Source organism: Rhynchophorus ferrugineus, unplaced genomic scaffold (genome assembly GCF_030347505.1).
Source record: "Rhynchophorus ferrugineus isolate W39M unplaced genomic scaffold, kcgeb_rfMv2 rfM4, whole genome shotgun sequence".
NCBI classification, from domain to species: domain Eukaryota; kingdom Metazoa; phylum Arthropoda; class Insecta; order Coleoptera; family Curculionidae; genus Rhynchophorus; species Rhynchophorus ferrugineus.
The window spans coordinates 184,438-211,950 of record NW_027472583.1 but is presented as its reverse complement, the minus strand read 5'-3'; the positions used below and the strand labels follow the sequence as shown (position 1 = coordinate 211,950).

General features: G+C 31.3%; 2 protein-coding genes across 2 annotated transcripts in view; both read left to right on the top strand.

The window, feature by feature from the left end:
• The first annotated feature begins 519 nt into the window (after positions 1–519).
• VAChT (Vesicular acetylcholine transporter) lies at positions 520–26,835 on the top strand. The gene is made up of 4 exons (XM_076403509.1): positions 520–722; positions 19,075–19,498; positions 19,559–19,679; positions 21,926–26,835. The coding sequence occupies exons 2-4, from the start codon at positions 19,323–19,325 to the stop codon at positions 23,318–23,320; spliced, it is 1,692 nt and encodes a 563-aa protein (XP_076259624.1). The 5' UTR covers positions 520–722; positions 19,075–19,322; the 3' UTR covers positions 23,321–26,835.
• The window catches only part of ChAT (Choline acetyltransferase), a 62,620-nt gene continuing 51,641 nt past the window's right edge, over positions 16,535–27,513 (top strand). The window contains exon 1 of the mRNA XM_076403508.1: positions 16,535–16,722. The gene's annotated coding sequence lies outside the window, so the exon portion shown is untranslated. The remainder of the gene's footprint in view (positions 16,723–27,513) is intronic.

The window sequence follows — 27,513 nt, the reverse complement described above, 5'->3', positions numbered from 1 at the left end:
GGAAGCGATATTTAAACCTGAAAAATGAAATGAAATTTCCTTCCATATATGTTGGTTAAGCGATAAGTTTCCGCCTTTCACAATGCAAATGTTTTTATAGAGAGATGCAGAAATGTAGAAAAGGTACTGAACATTTGGCATTGAAATAATTAAGGAATTTCATAATTGCATTTAAATTTAAAAAAAATGAATTTAACAATGAAATAATCATTGTTCAATACGATACGTTTCAGTTATTATAACTATATGTTTTCTAGTCTACATAACAACGTATCATATAAGAATGGTCTTTCAACAATTCATGAATATCGTGATTTTTTATTGATAAATATTTATTAATATTTCAAGAGGCAGCTTCATAAGAAACGTTTAAACTAACCTGAAACATCATTCGTGATGAATAAATTACAACTTTTGCAAAAAATTCTCGTGCAAGGGGATATACAGAATTTTAATATATGTAATACATGTTTATTTACTACAGTTTTTCTTGTAATAAGAGTTCTAAGAAGATAGTTCTGGTTTTCGTATTTCAAAGGCGATTTCGACTTAATTTGCCATTAGTTGTCTTATTAAAAGAAAATGCATCTTGATACAACTGATAGTTTATAGTTTGATAGTAGTTTTGATGAAAAGTTTATATTTTGTTACTTAATTAAGTAGTGGTTGGACTAAAGGAACTAGTTTTAGTGGGTGTTCAAAAATTGTGAGAGCAATGCAAGGTAATATTACAGTTTTTATTTAATATTCCGTAGTAGAACTTCATTTGAAGCTGGCTACATTGCTTAAGATATTAATAAATTTCAAGTATAAGTAACTATTAATCTCATGATTTCTATAATAGTAGGGAATTTTATTATGAACTGTCTAGTCTACATATGATATCGAATATCTATAAATCTACATCTATAATTAAGCTTAGAAATCTATATATCAATCTCATAATTGGAATTCTTTATTATATAAATTTAACGGTAAAAAGGGTATTTATAAAGGACAGTATCGTATTGAACTCATGTAATTCTTCTCGGGATATATGATTTGTTTTTGTTATACATATATGATTAAATAAATAATTTTAATTTCAAATTACTAACCTCTGTATACGAACTCTTGACTGCGTCATACAGATTAAGGTCTATTCAGATTTGACCAGAATCTGATATGATAATAATCTCTTCTAATTTTTAATTATAAATTTAAGCACCAGTTGTATTAGAAAATAGTATAAATGAAATAAAAAGAAACAAAAGCAGTAGTAGAACTTTAAAAGATTTAAAAAAGAACATAATTAAGAAATTAAAATAAAGTATAACTGCGTGTTTTACGTGCAACTATTTTTGTAATTCATATAGTTGTGTAGAATTACTTTCTATATATGTTTTGATCTTTTGTTTTTGATAGGCATATAATTTTTGTATAATTTGTTTAGCATTTATAATTATCTATGTAAACAATGATCCTAAAAGATCCCAGAGACTGTTAGGTCGTTAAATAATAAACAAACGAATTGACTAATCCAATATACGAATTGAATATAGAATAATTATATATTACCAGCAGCTTTTAATTCATATTTTTGACAAATTTGTAATTAATTTCCACATTATAAGTTGGGACATCATCGAGATACACGTTCTGATAACTTCTTGTGACTAGCTTTAATATTTTAATGTTACTTTTTCTTGATATTGAAAATTAAATAGCAAATACATAATGCTATACATGACAGAAAGGACATAATATAAATTAGGGTCAACAGTTATATCGACTTTCTTAATATATAGCTTTGAATTCGCATATCGATTCTAATACTTATTCAATGAAGATATAATATAGCGTAGTTGAAAGATAACAGACCATTTAATATTTAACATTCTGGATATAAAGGTATTTCGTTTTCCGAATTTGATAAACACCAATATACAGAAGCTGATTTTTTATTTATAACTATTACCATACTGTATGGATGTTTAACCGGATCCGAACAAAAATAGTTAAAAAATAACACTATACCACTCATGTCATCTTAGCGCCATAATGTATCTGATTAAATCAAGAGGAATTTTTTTGTTGTTTTTTTTTCGTTAATATCTCATCCTCGTTATGATCTCATATGAAACGTTTCTATCTGGCGCGTTACGTAACGTGATAATTTTGTAATCGCGACCATGTCAAGAAAATAGCGCGAAAGAATGGCCGTTTTTGCAATTGTTTACGCAACGCGATGAATTCATAAAGAAAAATAAGTTTTCTAAGTCACGATCGCGCTGTTAGATTTAATTTGCTTGAATAAATCAGGCACCGGAGCATAAAGCACCGTGATGACATTCAGTCTGTGGCGGTTACCGATTTATTTTCGATCTGGCATGATATATAACGATATAAAATTGATGTCGTTTCTTAATCAGGCATTTCTTATCTTTATTTATATCTAAAACTGTTGAGGCACTGACGGGCATAAAAGGACAACGTGAAAAAAATACATATTTCTCGATTGAAAGCTACTAGACATACTCTAACACTGGCAAATAAAAATATGTGCTCTTCAGTTTCATTGAAAGAAGCAACTAGTAACATCATTTCTCTACATTTCAGGTTTAGATAGTTTTGCATTGCTCTGTTCCTATTTGGAGTGCAACGTTTATTAATAGTTTTAGAAATATTGGGATTAAAATACAAATGGTGTATAGAATAAAAATTGGATTAAGTGAAAATTGGATTTAGCCTTTTTTATAATTTTTTTTATTGAATTCAACATTTTTAAACTATATATATATATATATATATATATATATATTATAGTTTATGAAATTGTTTGTTAAAATTGTAGATTATTACACTTAAAGGAACTCTTCACACCGATATATTAATCTATATCTAGCAGCATTAACTCAGTTAATTTGAACATTATTTGATAACTACAGCAAGAAATTTGTGGCTTTCAGGTGGATTTTATAGTTTTACAAAAGTTTTTATAGTGCATTACCGTTCTGTTTTCGAGGATCAGGATCGCGCCTATCAAACTGGTCTTTAAATTTTTGTAATTATATGCAGCTTGCAATGCTGTTTGTATTTTAGCGAAGTGGCAAATAATAAAAAGTAAATCTTCTTAAAAGAGCATTACTGTTATATAGCAGGTACTAATTTGTACATTTTTTTAATTTGTTAAAATATTTACTTTGAATTTCTTCAAATACTTTTTAATATTTATTAGTACATATTTATTTTGTATCGACCTCTTTATCATTATCAATGATTACTATACATTCTTTCAATGTTATTAAGATTTCAAGATCTTCATTACTTAAGTACGATAGCAATCATTTTTATCTTTTGTTTAAAATACTCTCGAATAAAAAATTCTCTCAAATAATAAATAATTGGTTAATTTTTGATATCCAATTTTGTTCTGTTTGGTATTTAATGTAATTTGTAAACAATGGGCTTGTTATTGAACTCTTATCATCTATAAAAATAATATTTTAACAATTAAATCATTAAAAATTGAATGAAAATTAATAATATTGATACAATATCTAATAAACATTATTACTATTGTCATAGAATCTTAAAATTGCAGATATATTATTGATATTACAATAAATATTTTTGTAAAATACTTCAAAATATCAAGATACGTTATACTTAAACGTATGTAATTACTTATTTATCTTATATATAAACATATTTGCCATAAATTAAAAAATATAAATGATATGAAAATGAGTGAATTTGAATTGGAAAGATAATGTGCAATTAATTTCTTTTACTGGATTTTATAATTTTCTGCCACTTTAAGATGGCTGTTACTTTTAGTATTATAATGAGAGATAAATATAGGGTCTTCCGTAATTATTTCAATTTTTTCCTAGGGTTTGCGATTGCGAGACTTATAAATTTTGAAACGTAAACGCGAAAAAACTTTTAAGCCTAATACGATCACAAATTCTTTTTGCTTTTCAGATAAATATTTCAGAAAGTCGGCAAAAGGAAGTATCGCTTTTAAAAAGCTTTCACATAACATTTCTAAAATGGTTTTACTTATTTAAGTGTTTCGAAGATAATTCCCTTGAAATTGACAGTCCTACGATAAAAATAGGTCATGGTTAATAATTAGTATATATTTTGCAAATTCTATTGCAATTTAATTATTTATAAATAATGTTGAAACAATGAGTTATTGAATTAAGAATAGCTTTTATTTTATGTTACGGTTTTTATATTATATTATTTCATTTTACAAAATAATATTGTTATAAAAATAACTTTTTTTGTGACACGTATCATTTTTGGACGATTTCTTCACCGAAATTTATTAAAAATATTTGTTTTCTTACATTTTCAGTATTTAGTAAAATAATTAACTCAATCAATATATGTAGATTAAGAAGATAACTGCTTGAAATAATGTCAGTTAATAAGTACAACACTATATAATTTTTCTAGATCTAATATTTCGAGCAATTTAGTGGATTGCTACGCTCATGTTTCATAAATTCGTACTTAATTATTAATAAATAGTAATTGCTTGCTGTTATAGAGTCGCAGGGGTTTGTATTGTTTCCTGTAAGGAACATAATACCGCACCTATCGATTATTTTTCGGAAACCTGAATTATTTTCGACAAAAGAAAAGAAAAACTCCATTAAAAGGCTCCTTTAAAACTCAACTCGGTTCATTACAATAACAAAGGCAATTTATGTTGGGGAGGGGCACCTATTGCCGACGGGCCGAAATAATTTCTGTTGCAAAAACTTGGGGTCGAGCCAGGGGGATCTGGAAAGGGACGGGACGCGGTCGCCCGCGGCGATCTTCAATCGAAAATTCAAAGAAACGTCACGTCTGGTTCGGAAATGTGCGTCCGACGCACTCATCGCTTTCTGTCTAGGCAGTATCATTTTCCAGCTGTAGATGAATTTCTGTTATGTAATCAAAAAGAGGTTAAAACTACGTTGTATATGGTAGCTATCACGTATGTATCAGGTATATGTAATGAAAATAATTACATATACTGTAGCTGTTTAGCGAGAGTGTCGATATATTTATATTTTTTTTGTAAATATCACGTGTTCCTAAAAACACAAAAATTACGATAAAAGTAATCGTTTGTTGGTGGAAATTTACGGTGAAAATGCTCCAATAGATGCAAGATAAAGAGCGTCCTGATGAAGACCCAACACAGACTTAATTTAAAAACAATTCACAGAAAAGTTGAATAATTACAAGCGATGGGAGATAACCAAATGATGGAAAAATGAGTGTTAGATGAACTGAATGATAGGTAATAAGAAAATCGAAAAAATAGTAACGGGCGATAAAAAATTATTTTATAGAATGTATCACGGTTATCAACTGTCAAAACTGGTCATTGACTGCAATCTCTCTCACACTCTGCGTCTGGTGGCACCAAGTTGATGTCGTATATTATGAACTATTGATATTTGGAGTGAAAATTAATACTGACCGCTATTTTATTGATTGAAATTGAATTGGAAGTTTTGTCGAACCTGCGGTACTCTCCATTCCATCTTCTGGTACCGTCCGACTACTATCTTTTCAAATCGATGGGACGTGTGTTTGCGCAGCAGCACTTGCTTGTGCAACATACCAATGTTTTAGCTCAAAGGAGGAACTATATAGCTTGACATCCATAAATTGCCTGAGGCCCATAAACAGCAAATGATCAATACTAAACTAATACTAGACTAATTAAATCTTAACTATTTTTTCAACGCCCAATCCATATACCGCATGAATGTTGTAAGTAACAATTGACAATATTTTTGATGCAATACTCGATACTAATTTTTCTGAATATCTGAAAACTCCCAAAATAAATGATCAATAGTAGATACACAAAAAATTCTGTTTTATGTTTAACGTTGTTTTCAGTCTATCTTTTTATTTCCATAAAACGAAACAAAACAAACTCAAAACATATTTCAACGAAGGTAAAACACCCAGCCAAATAAAATGTGAATAGCAGTAATCTACGTTTGATGTTTACTTCAGAAAATTTATCAATACAGAATGAAAACGACCCGAAATTATATGTCGGGACCATCGAAGCTTGTAATCCAATTTTACCCAAATGGTTCAGCGAGATCGTATAAAACAGTTTTCTCTTTTAACCACAGTATTTGACCTAAAAATGTACTTTGACATTTTGATTATGAACAGGAGCTGAGTTGAACTTTAACTTTAACTAACCATAAATATAAACAATGCTATAAATATAAACTCAAAGGGTGTCTATATTCTCTGAGGTATGTTCTTTAATATCTTTGTTAGATATTAGAAAAAAGTCGAGTTTCACAAGAAAAATAATATGTTTTGTAAAATGTATCCTGCTTTTAAACTTATTTCATTATATATACGGGGTGTTTATTGCGACAGTTGATCACTTACGATTAAAAATGCTTAATGGAGCAGTAAGCTTAATAAAGGCACTCAACCTGCTGGTGTCAGTATGCGATATTTCTCCAACACTACTTGCTTCTTATTTCAAAATTTAGTAAAGAGTTACATTAGTTAAAGTGTTTTTAATATAAAAATCAAAAACATTTCTACTATCAATTTTTAGCATTTCCGACTTCTTTATATAACATATATCAAAAACAACTCATGATTTAGGAGACAGAAGAATATACAAAAATATTTCGACTAAATTTTAAGCAAATCGTTTAGGTAAAACTTAAGACTACATGATGATGTGGTTGAGAAGGGAGTTTCAGAAACACAGTTTCTGGCAGCGCCATTCAGTTAACGATTAATTCATGACACCTGATCCATACATTGGACCATCTTCTATTTAAATATTATTATTTTCCGAAGTTTTTTAAGTGTGTTGTTCTAGCTGTCTTAGAAGAGGCAGAATCTCGCATTTCAGAGGCAGGCAATGGCAATTGGAAAAAAAGTGTTGATTAAAAATGTAATTGCTAAGTAATTAACACTTGTTTGATTTAGTCTGGCCATTTGGTCTAGTTCAAAGCATCACAAAAGCAGTGTAGCTAATTATATCTGTTTTATTGTTTTTATTATCTTAAAAGCTGCAAAGGAAAAAATTGAATACATTGATAATTATTTTAAACTTGTTGTTTGTTTTACTTGCATCAATATACAAACAAGAAGGGCATGGGATAAATGCATCAATTTGTATTTTCCAAATTAAGATTAAATTGGGCTACTTAAGCTGATGTTAATATCAAACATTTATGCATTATACTATTCAGTGGTTTGGTACGCTTCAATCTTGTGTTATTCAGTAGTTGAATTGTTTCCACATTATGTGAAGTAATCTTATTTCCTGTTTTAGTGCTCTATAAATCTTAGATAACTGTGTAAATCCATTTGATTTCAATGACATTATCATGTTGTTCTTTGTTGATTTCATACCAATAAGCATTAGGAATTAATTGAAGAACTTCGTTTTTGTGTTTTGGATTCCTACTTGGTTTGATGTTTTAGGCCAACCCCGAAATCTCAATGTCCAAAGAAGCCTTATAATTAACTAATAAATCAATCTCCTTAAGTTAAGGTCAAGTAGGGAATTTCTTCCGGCTAACCAGTACAGTTCTTTGATTTTGAGTCTGGATCTGTTCTAATTTTTATCTAACGTGATGTTCTTTAAGGTGTACATAATAAGGAATCATTGAACTTTTTCTGATCGAAGTTTAGTATGTGCTTGAATAAGGCCCATATAACTTGTTTATGGACTTCAAAGATCCCTCAATATCAATAAAAAATCGAATTTAACCTACGAAGTCTGACTACCCAAAAAGGGATCGCGAAAGGTCGTAACCGCCAAATATTGAAAATCTGCCAATTCGAAAGGAAAACGACTTGGAATTACATGTCGAGACCACACACATACACAAACACCGATCCAATCTAGCAGCGCTCGATTGACCTACGGGGTCACCATCAAACTTCTTTCCCCACTTATCCTGATTTATTCCGACCCGAAGAAGTACCAAGTCGAATTTGTCTTCGACGGGAGAGTCGGCAACTTTAATTTTAAATCGTGGACACATAAAAAAGGTTATTCCACACACGGCAGGTATCGATTTCGGCCGGTTCCAGCCCCCGCCCCCGCGTTTCGGGGGGCGGTCTCCGTGAACGCGTCGCCGCCTCTAGTCGTCCGCCGCTTCGATCTGTCTGACTGAGAAAAAATTCATAAAGGTTAGCGTATTTTCACTCGATTTCTAGCCGACCGTTTATATAGGCTTAGGTCGTGTAGGCCGATGTTGATCGTATGGGCTAGAACTGCTATGTGGACACAAATTCGCATAATGGTTGTGTTAAAATTGTGCGTTGTAAATCTGGCTTAAATGGAGGTTAACCAAAATTACCATACTATACGGAGTTTTTTTGCACCAACAGTATTTTCTAGAACTATGGGTTAATTTTAAACTCACCGCGTAAAATAAAAATTATATTTGAGAAAACAATGTAAAACAGTGTAACTTAGGTCTTAAATAAATAAAAACGGAGATAAAAATAAATAATATAACAGCTGCTTACACAATAAATGACACAATAAATAAGTCGGGGGGCCAGGTGAAATGTACCGAAGCAACCAATTTTGAATGGAAAATATGAAATTAAAAATATACTACAGGGATTGATAATTATTACGATAGTTACTTCTAATGTCAGGTAATCTTGAAATATAACGGCTTTTATAACTGACAGTTAATATACTGGCAGCTAAATGTATGGATAATTAATTTTTGCTGGTGGATCATAGTACAGAAGAATAATAGCATCGATAAGTAAATATATCGACAAATACTGATAATGGATGGTATTTGTATTCTCAATAAAATACGGCGACAATGACAATCAACAGCAATGATGGAAAAAACAGAATAGTTAACGATATTCTCAGCCCATAGTAGTCAATAACATTGACGAACAATCACAACAGAACTCTCCTAGAATGAAGTACGAAGGAAAAGTAACGCACGACGTACCAGCTTATGTCTTAATACTAACAATAATGGACGTTCAATGAGATAAGCTAAAACTTAAATAAATAAATAATCTAAATAAACAATACTCTGTTGTTATTGTGCACTCACTAGTGTTTATCGTAACGAGTGTTAAAGATAACGCCAATACCAGAATGGTTTTGCTTGTTTTGTGATAACCTAAACCAAAAGAAGAAGAACTACAAAAATAATTGAACAGTTTCTAGGAAATACAGCTGTGTGCTTTGCTGTATTAATTAATTTGTACAGGTTTTTGTCAAAATATAATATAAAATAGAGTGACATATTCTTAAGCAACTATACCTGCTCTTAAAATATTCTAACATTAATCAATACTTCGGAAGGAACATATTCTGACCCCAAGCTAATAAGATCTGGGGTGCCTCAGGGAAGTGTGGCACCCCACAACATTACATAGCACAACTTCCACTTTTGCTTATCATATGGCATTATTAGCATTAGCAGAATCTGCAGAGTGCTCAACATGAAGAGTCCAATCTGATCTTGAAAAGTTGCAATTAAGACTAAAAAATGGAGAATAAAATTAAATGGATCAAACGAACTCAACATCAAGTCTAGAAAAATGTATTGGTTGCTTGGCCAAAGCTTCGAGTTATCAACTTACAACAATTTTATTTTATATAAGCAAATACCAAATATAATTTTTATAATATATATACAAAGGCCAGTGTGGAACTATGAAATTCAGCTATAGTGTTGCGCCAATGACTCCATATCATAGAATATTAGTTACATGAAGTTGTTTTTCCGCTTTTCATTGCTCCATCATTGCTTCCGATTCAATTTTTTGCATATTTTATACCTTTTATGTCTATTTCAACCATTTTAACTTAAATCTTATCATCATATATACCCAAGGCAGTCTTACAAGGAAATATTTTTAAGAATACAGCGATGCTTATGAACTAACTCAAAAGTTCTCTAAATCCTATTATAAAAGAACGAAACCACAAACTGTAATAATGAAATTAAGGCAACCCCAGGGTGACAGTTTTACCGAAAATATATGCAGAACGGCCTGAATCTCGCTCTGAACTTATAATTCCCCCTGAATCGCGCGCTTTTCTCATCGAATGAGTCGAGAGAATTAGGACCGATTCTGTCTTTAGATTTCACCATCTAACGATGTAGATTTAAACAAGCGACAGGAGCTACGGGATCCCTTCACCTTCTTTAACCTGTCGGTTTAGCTTGAGGTCGAATTTTGTAATGAGATGTTGTCACGATGTGGAAATGGAACACGTTGGTTTTATTCATTTAACAGACAGTTTCAGGTGTATTTTCGGATCGCTTGGGTACATAAAATAAATAACTGAGAAGGTAACGAGACCTTTGAAGACGTCCCTGGATCGCTTCATACCTTTTTACATTAGTATGAATTGAGACCTGAAAATCAATGAGCAGGAAAGAATTACTAAAAAACTGCTTTTTAATAACAGTATATGACAGAAAGATGTAAACATGTTTTTACTAAATTACAAGTATGGTTTTCTCTGTATTTGTGAAAACAAAAATAGAAAATATCAAAATCAATTGAAACCCTTGATGTCATGTTTTTCAGTAATTATTTATTGTTCAAACATATTAGCTTGCTCGGTGCGTTTTGATATTATTCGCATCATTTACCTGCTTCATGGTTATAAAATCTGTTTTGAGTTACTAGGAGTACTAAAGAGAATAATTAATTGTGAAACAAGGATAAAGTTAATAAATTAGATCTTAACGAAAGTCGACTTTTTGAGGTTCTTTTGCTTGCTGAACTTTTGCTGGTTTAAATTCTAAATTCGAAATTCATCGAAAGCTTGAAAACGTTGTTGTTACATATATTTAACAATTATTCTTTAAGTATTTTATCTTTATTAAAACATTATTTATAAAATTTTAAAGTATAATGAATGAAGTTATTACAATTATTATTTGCACACAATTATACTTGTTAAAAAAGATAAAATTTTCTGGCTCATACTGTTTAAAGAGTTATAGCCAGTCATAGCAGTATCATTAAGAGTAATACCTATATAAAATAATTAAGAGTATAATTAGTAAGACAGACAGTAATATGTAGGAATATCTTATTTAAATGGTTTTTGAATTTCGTGTCCGGTTTTGGAATTGATTTGTTAAGATGCTAGAATGTCGAGAGTTTTATATATAATTTTAAACCATAAAATATTGACTTTCATAGAGAAAGTCATTAAATGCTCTGGTGTCATTGATTTATCTATTTGATGATTCATTTGCAAGTAAAACATCAAGATATTTTTCTACCATGATTTCATCCAAGAGATAAAATGAAGAAATAAAGTAAGCCACTCACGATCTAGATCAGGCACGAATGTAGCACACGTATCTTCTGAAGTTCGCGTTTCATTTACGATAATTGACGAATTAGGAAATCCAATGATGTATTAGACGGTCTTTGGATTGCCATCGTTCATGTCTATACACCGCTCATTATTTTCATCATCGGCGATGTTCTTTTTTTCGTTTTTAATAGAGTCATGTTTAAGGCATTAGTAGAGCGATTTCACGAATAAACCGATAAGATACCAATTTTGAAGATTGATATTTTAATGATTAGTTTACGCAATTTTAAGCACTCTTTCTGTTCGCAAGATACAAGGTTGAAAATTTCGTTGTCAGTTCAAGGCACATTTATGATTGTCTGCAAGATTTGATAGATTTAACCTATTTCATTTCAGCTAACGATATGTTTGAAATAATATATACAGACTAATCAATTAATATTGAGGAATTCGTAATATCGATAGGCTATATATATATTTTGAACTTTTTCAAATTTTATATATTTTATTTCAACATATATTATTCTGGTCTTTAATGGTTTTATATGTCTAAATAAATTTCAAATAAAATAATATATTTTATGTTCACTTCAAAGTTCTAAAGTCGTAAAACATATAACCTTAAGCCAAACGAAACATATACTCAGTAACGAAGAGTTTTGCACATCAGATCGGTATCAGCATTTAAATTCAAGCAACCTAATCTTATATTAATTGCAATTAATTACATTGCAAAAATTATAATATATACTGTATACCTTTAGAATATTTTTTAATTTTCTTCATCACTAAATTAATCAGTTTTTAAATAACAAATGTGATTAATCCATTAGTGTTAATGTTCGTAAGAAAACCGTTGAGTTAACCCATTAATTTTAACAAAAAGGCACCGAAAATGTAGAAAAACTAAATGGATTTTAAATGTTTTCATCCAATAAATATATATATATATATATATATATATATATATATATATATATATATTGTAGAGGATAGGCTAGAACTAGAAGAATCTGGAAAATGTTAATAAACAATTTTATAACAGCAACATAGAATGTTTTAGTGGTTTTAAATGTTTTAGTTATTATTTTTTATTAATTTTTTATGGAAATAAAAGATATTTCACGTCCCTTCTGATCTTAATGTTTATGGTTATACTTTGTAAAGCCTAATGTTCAATTAAATAAATAAATATTGCGGCCTCCTTGGTACAATCATCGTTCCATTAGAACTAATTAGCAAATATATATAAATTGATTACAGTCTGACATTTACATTCTAGCGTATTTTAATGGTTTTATCATATTACAACTTTCAATTAGAAAGATATAACATTTCATTTACTTATTAAACTGTGATGAAGGTAATCATATGTAGTCTAAAATTGATTTATTTATTATAGTTCGAGAGGCAAAATCGTTTATAGCAACTACCATCTAACTATCATGCAATTACTAATACTTGAAGAAGTAAAGTTTATTTCACAGGCTGGAAACTTTGTTCCCACACCACAAGTATTAAAATGTACTTTAAACATAGGCTTTTTCAATATGGGTGGATCGATGTTGAAATAGAATGAAACAAGCTATATTATGTGTGATCTATGCATTAGGTTGAAGATTTCTTGTTCAAATATTATTAACTTCTATTTTAGTAAACATATATTAATCAAAAGCTAAACGAGAAAATCCATTTAGAACGGGACTTGACAACGATCAGACAGAAGGTATAAGATAAATATTCAATTTAAGCTACTGATATTTTAAACAGAGCACATAAAGCACATTGATGCGAAAATATAAATATATAATGTGAAATTTGTTGAGAAATAAAAATTGGGATGAAATGTATATTATGTAGAGTCAATGGGACTGAATTAGTGATATATAATTCATTTAATTTTCATTATCTTATTAGTTTTGCAGCATGAAATTGTTAGTTTAAACCAGAAATAATCTGCCGGTATTGTTTAATTGAAAAGATCATTATATCTCTGATTTTTTATTTTTTGTAGAAGTTCAATAATGAACCAAATGTATCAACTCTTTTGTTCATATTTGAGAACAAATAATGATGCCGTTCCTAAATTTCAAATCACTAAATGCAGGATATTTCAAAAGTGTTTAAAAACCTGGCCTTTTTGGAATCTGGTTTTGAAAAGTCTTCATTAAGCCCAGATTGATTTATAAGACGGCAAGAATATCATTTGCCTTCATAACCGACTTGGCCATAATATGTTTTTCATTAGAGTTAATTTTTTTTTGTAGGCCCATCCTCTTGAATCTCCCAATCTCCCTCTTTCAACTGGCTTGCTTATATAAATCTAGTAGAATGGTTTAAAAACTCTAAATAATATTTAAGTCGTTATGAAATACTATTGAACCTTCAGTAAATAATAAATAAATCTGTAAGCTGTTTGGAAAATCAGAAGGAAGATCGATATATGTTTTCTTATAGTAAAATACGGTAAAATACTGATATTTATTGTCGTGAATGTTTTTATAACTATTTGTCTAACCACAGATGCGTGTTTTCCAAGTAACTATTGATTTTTAATATGATACTTCTAAAAATATCTCTTTTAATAATAGTCCTGCCTTTGGATATAATTTACAGAAAAACAATTAGTTGTAATTGTTGTGTAGTTTAATACATGCTATAACCTATATTTAGTTGCATTTATTTTAGGGGCTTACACGGTTTATCTAAGTTACAAAAGTTATATTATCATATAAAAAGTATTATCATATAAATCAATAACCATAAAATATAATTTCAATAAAGACGTTATTGTTTTCCACTAAAAAAATATGGTTTGTTTTATAGTTAAATGTCCGCAAAATAAATAAGATGGATATAGAAAATCATATTTTAATATTAAGCTAATATCTGAAAATGCTGAAAGGTGATTATAGGAAAATCGGAATCAAAATATAAAATCTCATGTATATCTGGATTTACCTGATATTTTCGAGAGTGCAGTTTTTAAAACCATAAAGATTTATTTAATTTTAAGGACAACTAGATTGTTGAATAAGTTCGTAGAGTACAAGCTACTAGCTTACAGTAAGCTTGAAAAGTAAAGACACAGTCAGGTTTGTTGCAACTATGAAACAAAAAATATGTTTAAGTGCAAATCGAAAAGTTATCAAAACAATTTTATGCAGTATTTCATTGGTTCAGATGGTGGTTAGATCTATTGCTATGATTCTGTATCTAAACAAGAGTTTAAAAAGCAAAATTAACCCACTTGCCTCGGCCTGAATTAAATTCGTATTCAAAAATCTGCCAAGCATCAATTTTTCCATATAAAAAGTGTTCGTGACGATGTTAAGTTGGGTGAAACTTAAAAAGTCACCTTTTTATAATCTTTTACTCTTTATATACATATATTTTATATTATACTTTATATTATACTTTATATTATACTTTATATTATACTTTATATTATACTTTATATACAAACGTTACTGTTAGTTATCTTACGGATGTTTATGCACGATGCACATCATGTAAAACATTTGCTATATTGAAATTAAAATAAAACAGTATATTTTAAATATTACAGGATGTATTTGTTTTCATAACATAACCGCCAATAAAGAAATGATTCTTGAACTAACATCAAAATCATCATAACAATATCATAAACGATATTATGTCCTAACTTACCCTTTTATATAACTGATGATAATATGGTGAATGTAACAATTATTCGAAAATAAGGTCAAATTACACACGAAAACTCTACTACCCTAGATACATCGAAACCTAGAATGGTAGGTACCTTGCTATTTCTCATTTAATTAATGTTATATACAGTAAAGCGATTCGTGTTTTGTTCGTGAGTTACCAGCAAATTGGTAAAACATTAAACACATTGTCAGGGTATTTTCTTTGATCTACATGTAAAAATTATGTAAAAGAACTATTTTCCATCAATGTAACGCTTCTGCTCAAACCACCAAAAAATCATCGTTAAAATTCAAGCACAAATTGTCTCAACATCAAGGTTATTCGCAAAACTTAGTGACCTGTGAGTTTTAGCTTTTGTCACTCCCTAAAAAAATTAAATACTCAATTTTACAACCATACATCTCGAACCTACAGGGCTTTAGTGTTCGTTAAATTTCAGAACCTAGAATCTTTGAGTGACATTAATAATTTCTTTGACTTTAGTAAATAGTTATTGTAAAGCAATGATATAATGTTACAGTTGTTAGTTCTCTCAAGTAATGGACTATTAAGAGATTTTATTTAAAAAGAAAACTTGAATGCTGTATCATGACAGTATTCATTTTCATTTCAATTTCTACTTTAGCTGTAGATTTATTGAATACTTTCATTTGATTTAACTCGGTCTGGTTTGGATTTACAGCAACAGACAATTCGTCAGTTGCTATGACTTTGGTCTTTTCTTCATTAATTCTTAAGTCGTATCGTTATCAAATCGGTGGAGGAATTTGAATGCCATGCCTATTTTTAAAAACTTTTCTTGTATTTGTATCCACGAATCTGTTGAAGAGCAGTGGTGGGACGACATTTTCTTGGCGAGCACCAACTTAAATCTCTCATTGAATTCAAAATTCAAATTACTGCTTTGAGAAAATATTTCTCATGGAACGATAGACCATCATATGAAAATTAGCTATCCATGTTGTGTCCCTATTAGAATTATAAAACCGATAATAAAATTAGAGAAATTGCCAAATATTTTGTGTTATATTGATCGAATCCACATACTTTATTGATCGAATGTATATAAAAAAAAGGTATGCTATAGTTAATACAGATAAATATCATTGAGAAAAAAGGTTGAAAATTGTTTGGTCGTTTCACTAATGTTCGAATTTATTGCTGTTTTCGGGAGACATATAACGAAAACGTGCACAGAGAACTTCTTACACGGCCCCATTGTCGTACGCCGATTATTAAAACGATATTACGCGTCAGTCCCCCCCTTAACCCCACCTTCCACCCATCGTCGAGAGGGAAGAAGGGGGGTCTGTGTTTCACCCTTTGACCAGAATCGACCGTTCCAAATTTAGATCTGGTACGCACGCCGAAATCCATTCTGGAAAAGCGAGCTCCCCCGGGACAGTTACCGCCCCCCGACCAATCCGGAGGCGGTCTGTCGGCGGCGCCGTCGCCGCCCCAAAAATCGACGCCGGTCCGGGTCGGACGCTCATTCCGACGTCTCACCTGAACGCGTCGCGACACCTTCGCCGACCGACTGACGCCAGTGTACCTGGGGGTCGTAATCGTGGCTTTGAACGGGAACAGACCCGCTGGAGGCCCTGCGCAGGGGTCCTTCCACTTCTTTGGCGGGCAAAAGGTCAGTGTTAACAATATTCGGGGATTCTTCAGCAGTCGCATTGGATCTGCCCTTCCTGATACAGGTAAGTGATTAGTTATTACGAAAATACGTGAGATAAATTATGTAGAAAATATAACTTATATAGAAAATATATGCAAAATTTGCGAATATAAATATTAAGTATTTCCAACAAAACCAAACACTATTATATAAACAAAATTTTTATGTTTACGTATCTTGACCATAATAAGTATGAAGCACTAAATACAAAACGTGTATGGATCTAATTATAATATATAATGGATCAATACCCGTTATTGCGCGAATAAAAAAACTGAACTATATATTTTATGGGTCCCATGGGTCTCGACAAAATGGCGCATGTGTTTACTGAAATGGCGTCAATCGATATTGGCGCTGAACCGCAATTTAGATTTTGCGCTATGGACACGATCGAATTCACTATTATTTATTAATTACCGTTACCATGCATTTAACCAACATTTTTCTATTGATTTGACGATTCTTGATGAGGTTATTGTCATTTTATGCTTTACCAAAAGCTTCATTGATCAGCTGATAATTTAAAAATATTTTTACTAAAAAAAAATTAGCATTATTACTGTTTATATTAAAACACATAACTATTTTATCAATATTGCTATGCGTTTACCATCAAATTACCGGCATATCCAACATTTTGAATAGTTCTATCGATATTGATTTTTGTATTGATTTTCGATCCAATATATTGATTTAATAGTCATGATTGTTATACGTTGAAATACATTATTATATTGTATAAAACGACCATATATTACATAAATAGAGAAATAAAATAAATTTGGAATATACTAACCGAATAACAATTTGATGATATAATTAATTAACAGTTTAATATATTATTAACAGATCTAACAGCTTGAATAATTTATATCAATATTTGACTCATAGATCAAATAAATAAATAGACCCATATAAAAACTAAATTTAATACAAAATGCAAATTAAATTTGTGAGATTTTTTGTCTTATCTTTAATAAAGCACATGAAATTCTGTAACTATTTTATGCATGTTTGTTAGGTACCTAACAATACTGTTAAGATACCCCGGGCAAAGCTGAATAACTTATTTAATCCAATAATCGTTTAGTTTCGTTTGGGTTTTAAATATGCTTCAACTTTTTGGTTAGCTAGAACTACTTTGTTAACTGTGTTGAAATTGCAATTTCAGCTTAAAAACCTATTAATTTCTATAAATATCAATATATCATATATAATATTATCAGAAAGTAACATATTGACAATAATTTATTTAACATTTTATATCATATTCTAGTCTTTATTTGAATCATCTATGCATACTATTTTTCATATTGCAATGATTAACAAAATAGTACAATTAATAAATAAAATTATATTAATACTCTATTCAAAAATATAGAAAATTCCAGGACTGATTTATATGGAAAGAAAATGAAAGTAGCTGTATATGAGACTTTAACGAGAAATCTTTCTTAATTTAAAAGATCCATTTATGTCATCCCATAGATAGAATACAGCATCGTTCAAATATCCGTTGGGGTTTCGCTCATCCACATTTAAGTTACTAGACTTTCAGTGAATTAGTTGACTGCTGCTTATTGGTATAAATCTGTTCAGAAGATCAGAGAGTTCAGAAATCCTCTCGAAAAAAAGTCTCGCAAGGTTAAATCGAACAATCTTGCTGGTCAATTCACATCCGCTCTATGGTTCATGTATAATATCCAACGTGGTATATGCTGTGTGGTGGAATCTCATGGTGGAATGTAATTCACTGCCATATCGTTCAATAATTCTTAGCCTTTTCCGTGGACAGGATTGTATAGTATGGATCCGGCCCTAAATCTACATAATCTATGGTATTTATAAATCTTAATATAGAAATACATCTAAGATGGACCTCGTCGCTATGGATGATTCTTCTGCCAAAACTGATACCTCATTTTATTTTATCCTTCTTTATTCAAAAACCCTATACTATGAGAAAATCATTCATACTAATATACTTTTCAACATAGCTATAAACTGTGTTTTCTTTATTATTATCATTTTGTAATTTAAATAGTAATTTTTAAAGTCTCTATAAAATATTAATGAACGATTTTGTAAGTTGAAGTACAGTTATTTTTAACAGCGATAAGCCCACTTCACTGACTTCTAACCTAATGTTCTTGAGGAGAACTTGATTTTGAATAACCCGATATACATATCGTTGCTATATCATCAATAATTTAATATTAATACAAATAATATCTATGCGTTAGTAGTAATTCAAAATAAATAAGCGCTCCAACCTCCATGTCCAGTAAAGGGGGGCTGGGGGATGACAGCGCGGTGCCTCCCCAACCCCCCTAGTGTATGCCAGTCTTTACCAAAAGTATTTTCTGTTCAGGTTAAGAAGAAGAGGCACTGCGTTGAACACTCCCCCGGATCCCCAATCGCAGAGGAGATTGGTCAGTGGCGAATATTAAACTAGTGTCAGTGATATCAGTGTTCAGTGTCATGGCTTGAGTCGGATATCGAAGGATCGTGAAAATGAAATGAAACATGGATCAGACTATGGGGCTGGTGACTTAAACCAATCGAAGTGATTTCTAGAAGTATTTAGGAGAATTAGAATTAGCGGATACGACGTGAAAGATGGCTCCCATACCAATCATTAACATGGAGTTCGCCGAACTCAAGGAGATCGTATGGGCAAAGCTCCAAGAGCCCCATTACCAGAGAAAGCTGGTTTTAGTTATAGTATCCATAGCTTTGTTATTGGACAATATGCTTTATATGGTCATAGTACCAATTATACCGGACTATTTAAGGTAAGTTTATTATTATCTTTTAAATGACGATCATTAAATGATGATCTCATTTATTTTCAGGTATATAGGAGCTTATACTGATGATCCCGTTACGGGAAACGTAACCCTGCCCCCCGGGACGCCTTTCAAGCACGACCATCACGGCCAGGATTCGGCCACCGGCATCCTCTTCGCTTCCAAAGTAAGTATTCTGCCTTAAACGTTAATATAAATTATTATCTTAATCATGAAATCTTCAGGTTCATTAAACTGTTTCAAAAATATTGATTATTTTTGACTAGCATTCCTTACTGGGAAATAATTATAATGGTATCAGCTTAACTTCTAAAATTACAAGCACAAATCGATTATTCTACAGTTCCAGAATGCAACGGCTTCATTATTGACTATCATTTTCTGTTTACCCATCCCACTGAATCAGGGCTCACTTCTATGTTAACTATATTTTAAATGGGCATAAAGTTAAGATTTTACGCAAGAATTATCAAGCTGAGGGTTGCTAGAGGACTAGTTTACTATATAATTTCTTTGGAATAATACCTTAATGAGCGAGTATGTAAACTAACCAGAGACGGTCAGTTCCTTTTTATCAAAGAAACTTGGCAAAAAAATTCTCAGCTTCGAATAACTTTTCTGGAGCTGCTTGTTTCGTCTTCTATCCAAAAAAGCAGATTTCATTCACTTTTAGTTCGACAAACATGTTCAAACCATTGTAATCCTTGTCTCTGGATTTTGTTCTTTAAGCGTATTGATTGTCGCGTCTTAAATGAATAATTTAATTTATAATACTATCTCGAAGAAGTAGAATTTGCCTTAGATTTCTTAAATTTTTTGAAATATTTCGACCTTACAAATGTGTTACAGAAAAAATTGGCAAACTACGCGTTCAGATGAGTTGGATTTTTTCTTAAATATAATTTTTCCTTCCTCTTCCTTCTTTTCTTTTTCCACGGCTACCATGTTAGAGCACCAAAAGCTTCCTCGGTTATTACTACTACCGTATCTTATTACTTCAGTCGTAGATGCCATGCGTTTTTCCTATATAATAATACCATCTACTTGAAATCCTGCACTTGATCTAACTAGTAACTAATCCGTCATTTGTCAATACTTTAGTCTTTTCTTTGTTAACTATCTAGTATTACACCTCTTTAATGCTTCAACTAATGCTTTTTTTCTTCAACTTCTGTATTAGCGAGTGTAGCGGTATCATCAGAGAATATCAAACAGATCAAGGAGTTTGAAGCATCATACTAAAACGCCATGTATATTTTTCAACATTTTTCGAGTAGTTTCATCCAAAACAATGTTAACAGCATTGGCAAACAAGCTTGGATCTGAATTAATTTGCATACAGTCGATAATTTGCCAAAAATCAATAATCAATAAAAACGACAATCGCAAGATTATTTCAGTTATCAGTTAGTCCACTCCGTCGAGCATGTCATATTTTAATTATTTCACTATTCGTAATTTATACATTTTTGGATCGTCATCAAACAATGAAGTTTCTGTAATATCAGTTATGATTGTATATCTACATAAATCTATCCTACATTCCATCGCTCCATACGCCAATCTTCAACATCAAAACAAACATCTTCCCTGGTCAGCACAATTGCCAAACTTCAACATAATTGAATTGTTATGGGAGGTTTAGAGCAGAGAGTAAGAAGTAGATTTTGATCTCCAACATTATTTAAGTAGTCAATGGATGTACTGATGCAAGAATAGGAAAACATACTATTGAAAACTATTCAGACATTATTCTGTATATGTCAGGTGTTCATAGTACTTTGTCTATCCCCTGTTGTCAATGATATATGGGCACTTATGTATCAACTCAATATAAGAGACTCCAATAAAAAGAGTCACAGTTTCATTACTAAATAGATGTGTATCACATAAATGTGATAAAAAGGATATGACAATTTGTCTCAGCGACAAGCTCATAAATAAGAAACAGTGTTGTCATTCTTCTAAACTATTTATATATTGCCTATTTTAATTATTATGGGAGAGCCTCAATCTGTGGGCGCCGATCCCATCCCTCTACGTGAATCTATTGATAAAACAGGGGATGTTGTATCTTTTGAGCCTCAGATGCTGTTGGCTTCCTATTCCACCCAACGTTCCTTCTAGCTCGTTTGTGTATTGCGCAAGTCTTCTCTGATTACTTTATGATATACTGACTTATTTAATGCTTTACTGTTCGCAATATTTCAGTATTGCTGTTTCTTGCTGTATCCCATAGTCGAATGCCGTATGTTCAGATTCGATAGAGCAGTACTTGTAAATGTTTTCTATTGTTACTGTTGGCATTAATATAAACAATATTCTTGAATTTATTTTTGATTCAAATCTGAAAGAATTCTTATGTATTTATAAGAGGGTATAGAGTACTCAGGTTTGTTTTTTTATTTACAGGCCATCGTGCAGCTTATGGTGAACCCATTCTCAGGAGCACTGATCGACCGCATCGGTTACGACATTCCCATGATGATCGGTTTGTGCATCATGTTTCTGTCGACGGCGGTGTTCGCGTGCGGTCGCAGCTACGGCCTGCTGTTCTTCGCTCGCAGTCTGCAGGGCGTCGGCTCGGCGTTCGCCGACACCTCGGGCCTGGCAATGATCGCAGACCGCTTCACCGAGGAAACCGAGCGGTCCAAAGCTTTGGGCATAGCCCTGGCCTTCATCAGCTTCGGTTGTCTAGTGGCGCCGCCGTTCGGCGGTGCGCTTTACCAATTCGCAGGCAAAGAAGTGCCCTTTCTTATTCTGGCGTTCGTCTCGCTGCTGGATGGGTTCATGTTGCTGATCGTTATGAAGCCGATAAAGGACCAATTGAAAGACGCGAGCGTAAAAAAGGCCCCGTCAGTTCCCATTTGGCGTCTGTTTATGGACCCTTATATAGCGGTGTGTTCGGGCGCTTTGATGATGGCGAACGTAGCCTTGGCCTTTTTGGAACCGACTATATCGCTGTGGATGGAAGACAATTTAACAACAGACAATTGGAAGATAGGAATGGTGTGGCTGCCGGCGTTTTTCCCTCACGTTTTGGGGGTGGTAATCACCGTAAAAATCGCCAAGAAATATCCTCACCATCAATGGTTGATGGCGGCCGTTGGTTTGGCGTTGGAGGGTCTGTGTTGCTTCATCATCCCATTCTCAAGCAGTTACGTAGTATTGATGATACCACTATGCGGTATTTGCTTTGGAATTGCCCTTATAGACACGGCTCTTCTTCCAACTCTTGGATACCTAGTAGACGTCCGGTATGTATCCGTCTATGGAAGCATTTACGCTATTGCCGACATCTCCTACTCGGTCGCTTATGCAATAGGACCCATCATCGCTGGCGAAGTGGTGGAAGCCATAGGATTCACCGCTCTAAATATCGGCATCGCTTTCTTCAACTTGGCTTACGTTCCACTACTGTCCTACCTCAAACATATTTACGATTTCAAGCCATTCGAAAACGAAGCCAATATACTGATGTCCGACCCGCCAAACAAAGAATATCAAACATACTCGATGCAAGAACAAAAAGCCGTCGACGAAAATATCCAAAACCATCTGGAGTATCGTCAGCAAGAAACAAAGTTCGACGGTTACGAACCAGATCAAACATATCAAACGTATCCACCCAATGACCAATATCAAAACCAAAACCAGTCCTACCAGAACCAAACCTATCAAGGACCGCAGGTTCCTCATAGGCCCCAGGGCCAAGGCAGAGTGTTACCTCAGCAACCAGCATCTAACCCTTTCCGACCACCAGCGCCCATGTCCACGGGGGGCAACCCATTCAGACAAGGTTTTTAAACTCTAAAGTATACGGAATGTGGTTTATGATAAATAGACCGGTATTTAGTGTATATATTTAATTGATATACATATTTATGGAGCTTCGAATTTTGCCATTTCTTAGTTATTTTATAACCAAGATTGAATTAGTTAATAGATTGGAGAGAAATTATACAACAAATTATTTTTGACTTAATGAATGATGAAAAAAAACGACAACAAAAGTCAATTGTATAATTCAAAATATGTAGATACATAAAAAATTGTTGTATATTTTCAATGCTCAAGTACAAGAGCGTTTAGACATGTTTTCACAAGAATATAAATTATTAAATTCAAGTTATATCATTTTTGTAACAACCAATATCAAAAAGGAGTTACAAAGTTTAGCCTATTCCTCACTACTCAAATATTTTGAAATGAAAAAAATTTAAGTAAAAACAAGTTTTTTAATAAATAACTTACATTATGATTTCTAAATAATATGAGTACACTCATAATAAAAGAGAAAAGGAAATAATTTATCAGTAATTAATTTATTAATATAATGTTGTTACCATTGTTACCAATATGTTTAGTAACAAATAAATTATTTGTTTAAATGCTCTTGCTTTCTGTTTTAAAATGTTTTGCTAATTATTTGTACAAATTGTATAGGTTTTATTTGAATATCTTGTAAGTAATTTACATATTTTCTTTATCTAGATAAATGGATTTTGTGTCGTATAGATATTAATTTTAAAATATTTTTTTCTATATATATATAAGAAAAATATATCAACTGAGATCACATACATATCAGAGCCATGAGGCTCACATTCTATACATATCGTGATAATAGACTAAGATATTCAGTAAGGTAGTATATAATGTGTCCACTCATTAGGTTTAGTTCGGATTAGAGAATTAAGAATTCCAAATGATCTGCTTTACGATAGAGAACATCTTAATTATAAAGAACATCTTTATCTTAAAGAACAACGCTGATACATTCGCAGAATTCAATTTATAATTAAGCTCATAGACATGTTCTAGTCTATATAGTCTTTACACTTAACGCATATCATAAAAGTGTACCTTATATCTTATTTGGGACAACAATGTGCAATTACTAAATTACAAAATATGCCTGTTTTTTGCCAGTAATGACTAGAAACTAGTTCTTACCGCTAATTTGTATGCATTTAAATTTTTGGTAAGAAAATGGATAACTATGTACATCTAAACTTTTTACAAAGCTATATTTTATCAGTTTAAGATTAACGAATACGTAGTTTTTAAGATTTTAGATAATAAGTAAAATGCAGTGGACACCTGAAAAGACTTAGCATTATTGTTCTGAGCTTGCCTCATTTTTATCCATAGTAGTGTTTTGCCCCAGTATCATAGCAACGATCACTATATATCATATCGAGCGTTCATTTCGTCTATGTCCATGTCCATAGTTTTGCATATATGTTATAGGAACTATAGCGAAAAGACTCTTAGTGTCAATTTTATGAGTATATGTCACTGAACAAAAGAAAATGTAATGAATACATATCTAATTTTGCCTCTATCATAGACACTTTCATAGATGTTATCTATTTAAGTCTATATATATACATACTACATATAAAATACATGCATATATTTTAGATGGTGGTATTGCTCACGGAATAGTGTAAAAATACTGATCTAGAATTTTAAAATGGGCTTTTCATTATTTTATTTAAAAACAGAGTATAAATATAGCTTTCAGATAGGCACAAAAAATATTGTACAAAGTATATCATGTATCTAAAAAGAAAATATCCTAGCAATAAGTCTATAATGACATATTATTACATTATTATCGTACATTTACCATAATCCATAATGATTCACTTCATCTAAAAAGTTAATTAATCCCAAACAGTAAGTAATGTGATTAGTTCTGTGTATAAACAAAGAAGATTTTAAGCACAAACGGCTGTTATAAAGGTGTATATAGATTTTCCGTGTTTTTCCTTTTCATAATCAGCAGCTTAATTGTGTCCTATAGATCTTTAACTTATATAGGCGTTATGAGTGTGCAAGACTTGTACCGTCTTGGCACCGTCTTTAAATGGCATCAAATTGCTTCCCGAAGACGATGCGGCGGTTTCCGAGTTTTGTTCAATCAAAAAGGTAGCTAAATATGGTGCCTACATAGTTTCATTCAAAAAGAAGACTGCATTCTTCTTTAAGAGGCGATATTATCTGGATTTATTCCAGAACGGTATCTGATGTAGATAAAATTAAATATCTAGTCACTAACTGAAACCGTTTCTTCTTCCATGTTCGATTCTTTTTTCGTTTTCATATTCGACGGGAATTGGCGACATTTCAATTTCACTCGTGATTTCAAGATCTTTTTTTATCTCTAGCTTTTTAATTTTAATGATAATTACCAATAAAATGTACTGTAGTCTTATTTCGGATTTGGTATTTTTACACGCTTGGTATTTTTAGTCATTTATTCAATCGTTAATAAAGTAATTAAAAAACGTACTCCGCTTTATTATCGTGTTTGACGTATTTTTCTTCTTTTTTTTATACATTGTAATTACATATTCATAACATTTTTTCTTTAAATTGCGAGAAATACAATATGACTTGAATGTAGCAATCTTAGAATAGAATACGTATTTTAAAGTTTGCATCTTCTGGATATCATAACACTGGGCAAACTAAACGACCTTTCATACCATTTGTGAGTAAAAAATATTACATTGGATTTTCTTAATATACCTAAACTTGTTTACATGATGCATTGAGAAACTTTGACAATTTGAACTATTGTATACATTAGATGTCAGTGAACAACAAAATTGCTCCTACCAAAGATAGGTCTCATTAAAGGCAATGGATACGTTTTAAATTGTCTTAATTATCGATGGAATAATCTTATTTATTGTATGTTAAAAATGTGTTTTCACATAAATATGACTCAGTATAGCTACATTTTTGTCATAGTCCATTTTAAGTTTTTATAGATTCAATAGAATCCAACTATTACAATATTGCAAAATTTTTGTCGCCAGCTCTCGTATTAGTAAAAAATCTAATATGTAAATGTATTTAAAAAAATCTTTCTTTTAGCTTATATCTCACATATAATTGTTGATAAGTTTTGTAAATAATTATGTTTAAAACAAATTTTAATGATTGTTTCGTGATTGAAAACATATCTAGAGTTTAATATGTAACGCTAAACTAGTACCAATTAAATGAACTTGAGTGTATAACGAGATGTGTACGATAAAGAGGTGACATTCTTCCCTTCATCATAAAATTGTTCACGGCGTTTGGATTCCATCGAAACGTCGACGGACGACAACGCGAACCCACATGTAAACGACAAATGTTGATATTGTTATTGCTAGATGTTAGAATAGTTTAGTTTTAAGCTAGGATTCACTTCAGATACAGAATGAAAACAATATCTACTCAAGACATAACATACTTGCAGTTGTACTGTATTCCCAACCTTTATCAGTAAAAACTCTATTAAACATTATTGTTATTCAAAATCGTATTTTTTTTATTAAACCCATCATAGTAATGAAAATTTCCTACATATGCAGACATGGTAACGTTTGTTGAATGTGTCACTGTTAATTCATGTGAACTTTAACATTTCCGAATTTTATTACCTTTAACTCAACCAATTTTAAATGAACCTGCGCAAAAAATAAAATATTACGATTATGATCTTATATAATATCTAATTCTATTCCATTTTTTTATACAACATATTTTTCGATTTATTAATAAGAACTGTTTTTGTACATTTTGAAACCAGTTATTTAACTATTAATTAAATTAAGTCAAATAAAGAAAAAATCTTCTTTTTTATCCCTTTTCTTATGATATAATAATATTGATATTTATAGAAAAGTATTATGCAAATTAAAAAGTATTTTAATGTAAGTATGCAAGAATGAAAGGCTACTTTTACTTGAAACGCAATGTAGAAGTGACTTATAGCGATTTGGATCTAAACTGCCGCATTAAATTACCATATTGTATAAAATAGGGTAGGCTTAGACCTTCTAGAAAGTAACAAAGCGATAATATAAAATATATTCGAAAGAGGTTAACTTAACTCACATATTTTTACTCTATACTCTTAGTATATAGTATTATTACATGTTCTGTAAATACCATACATATGGAGAAGCCGTGCATGTACGATGGGGATCCTTACA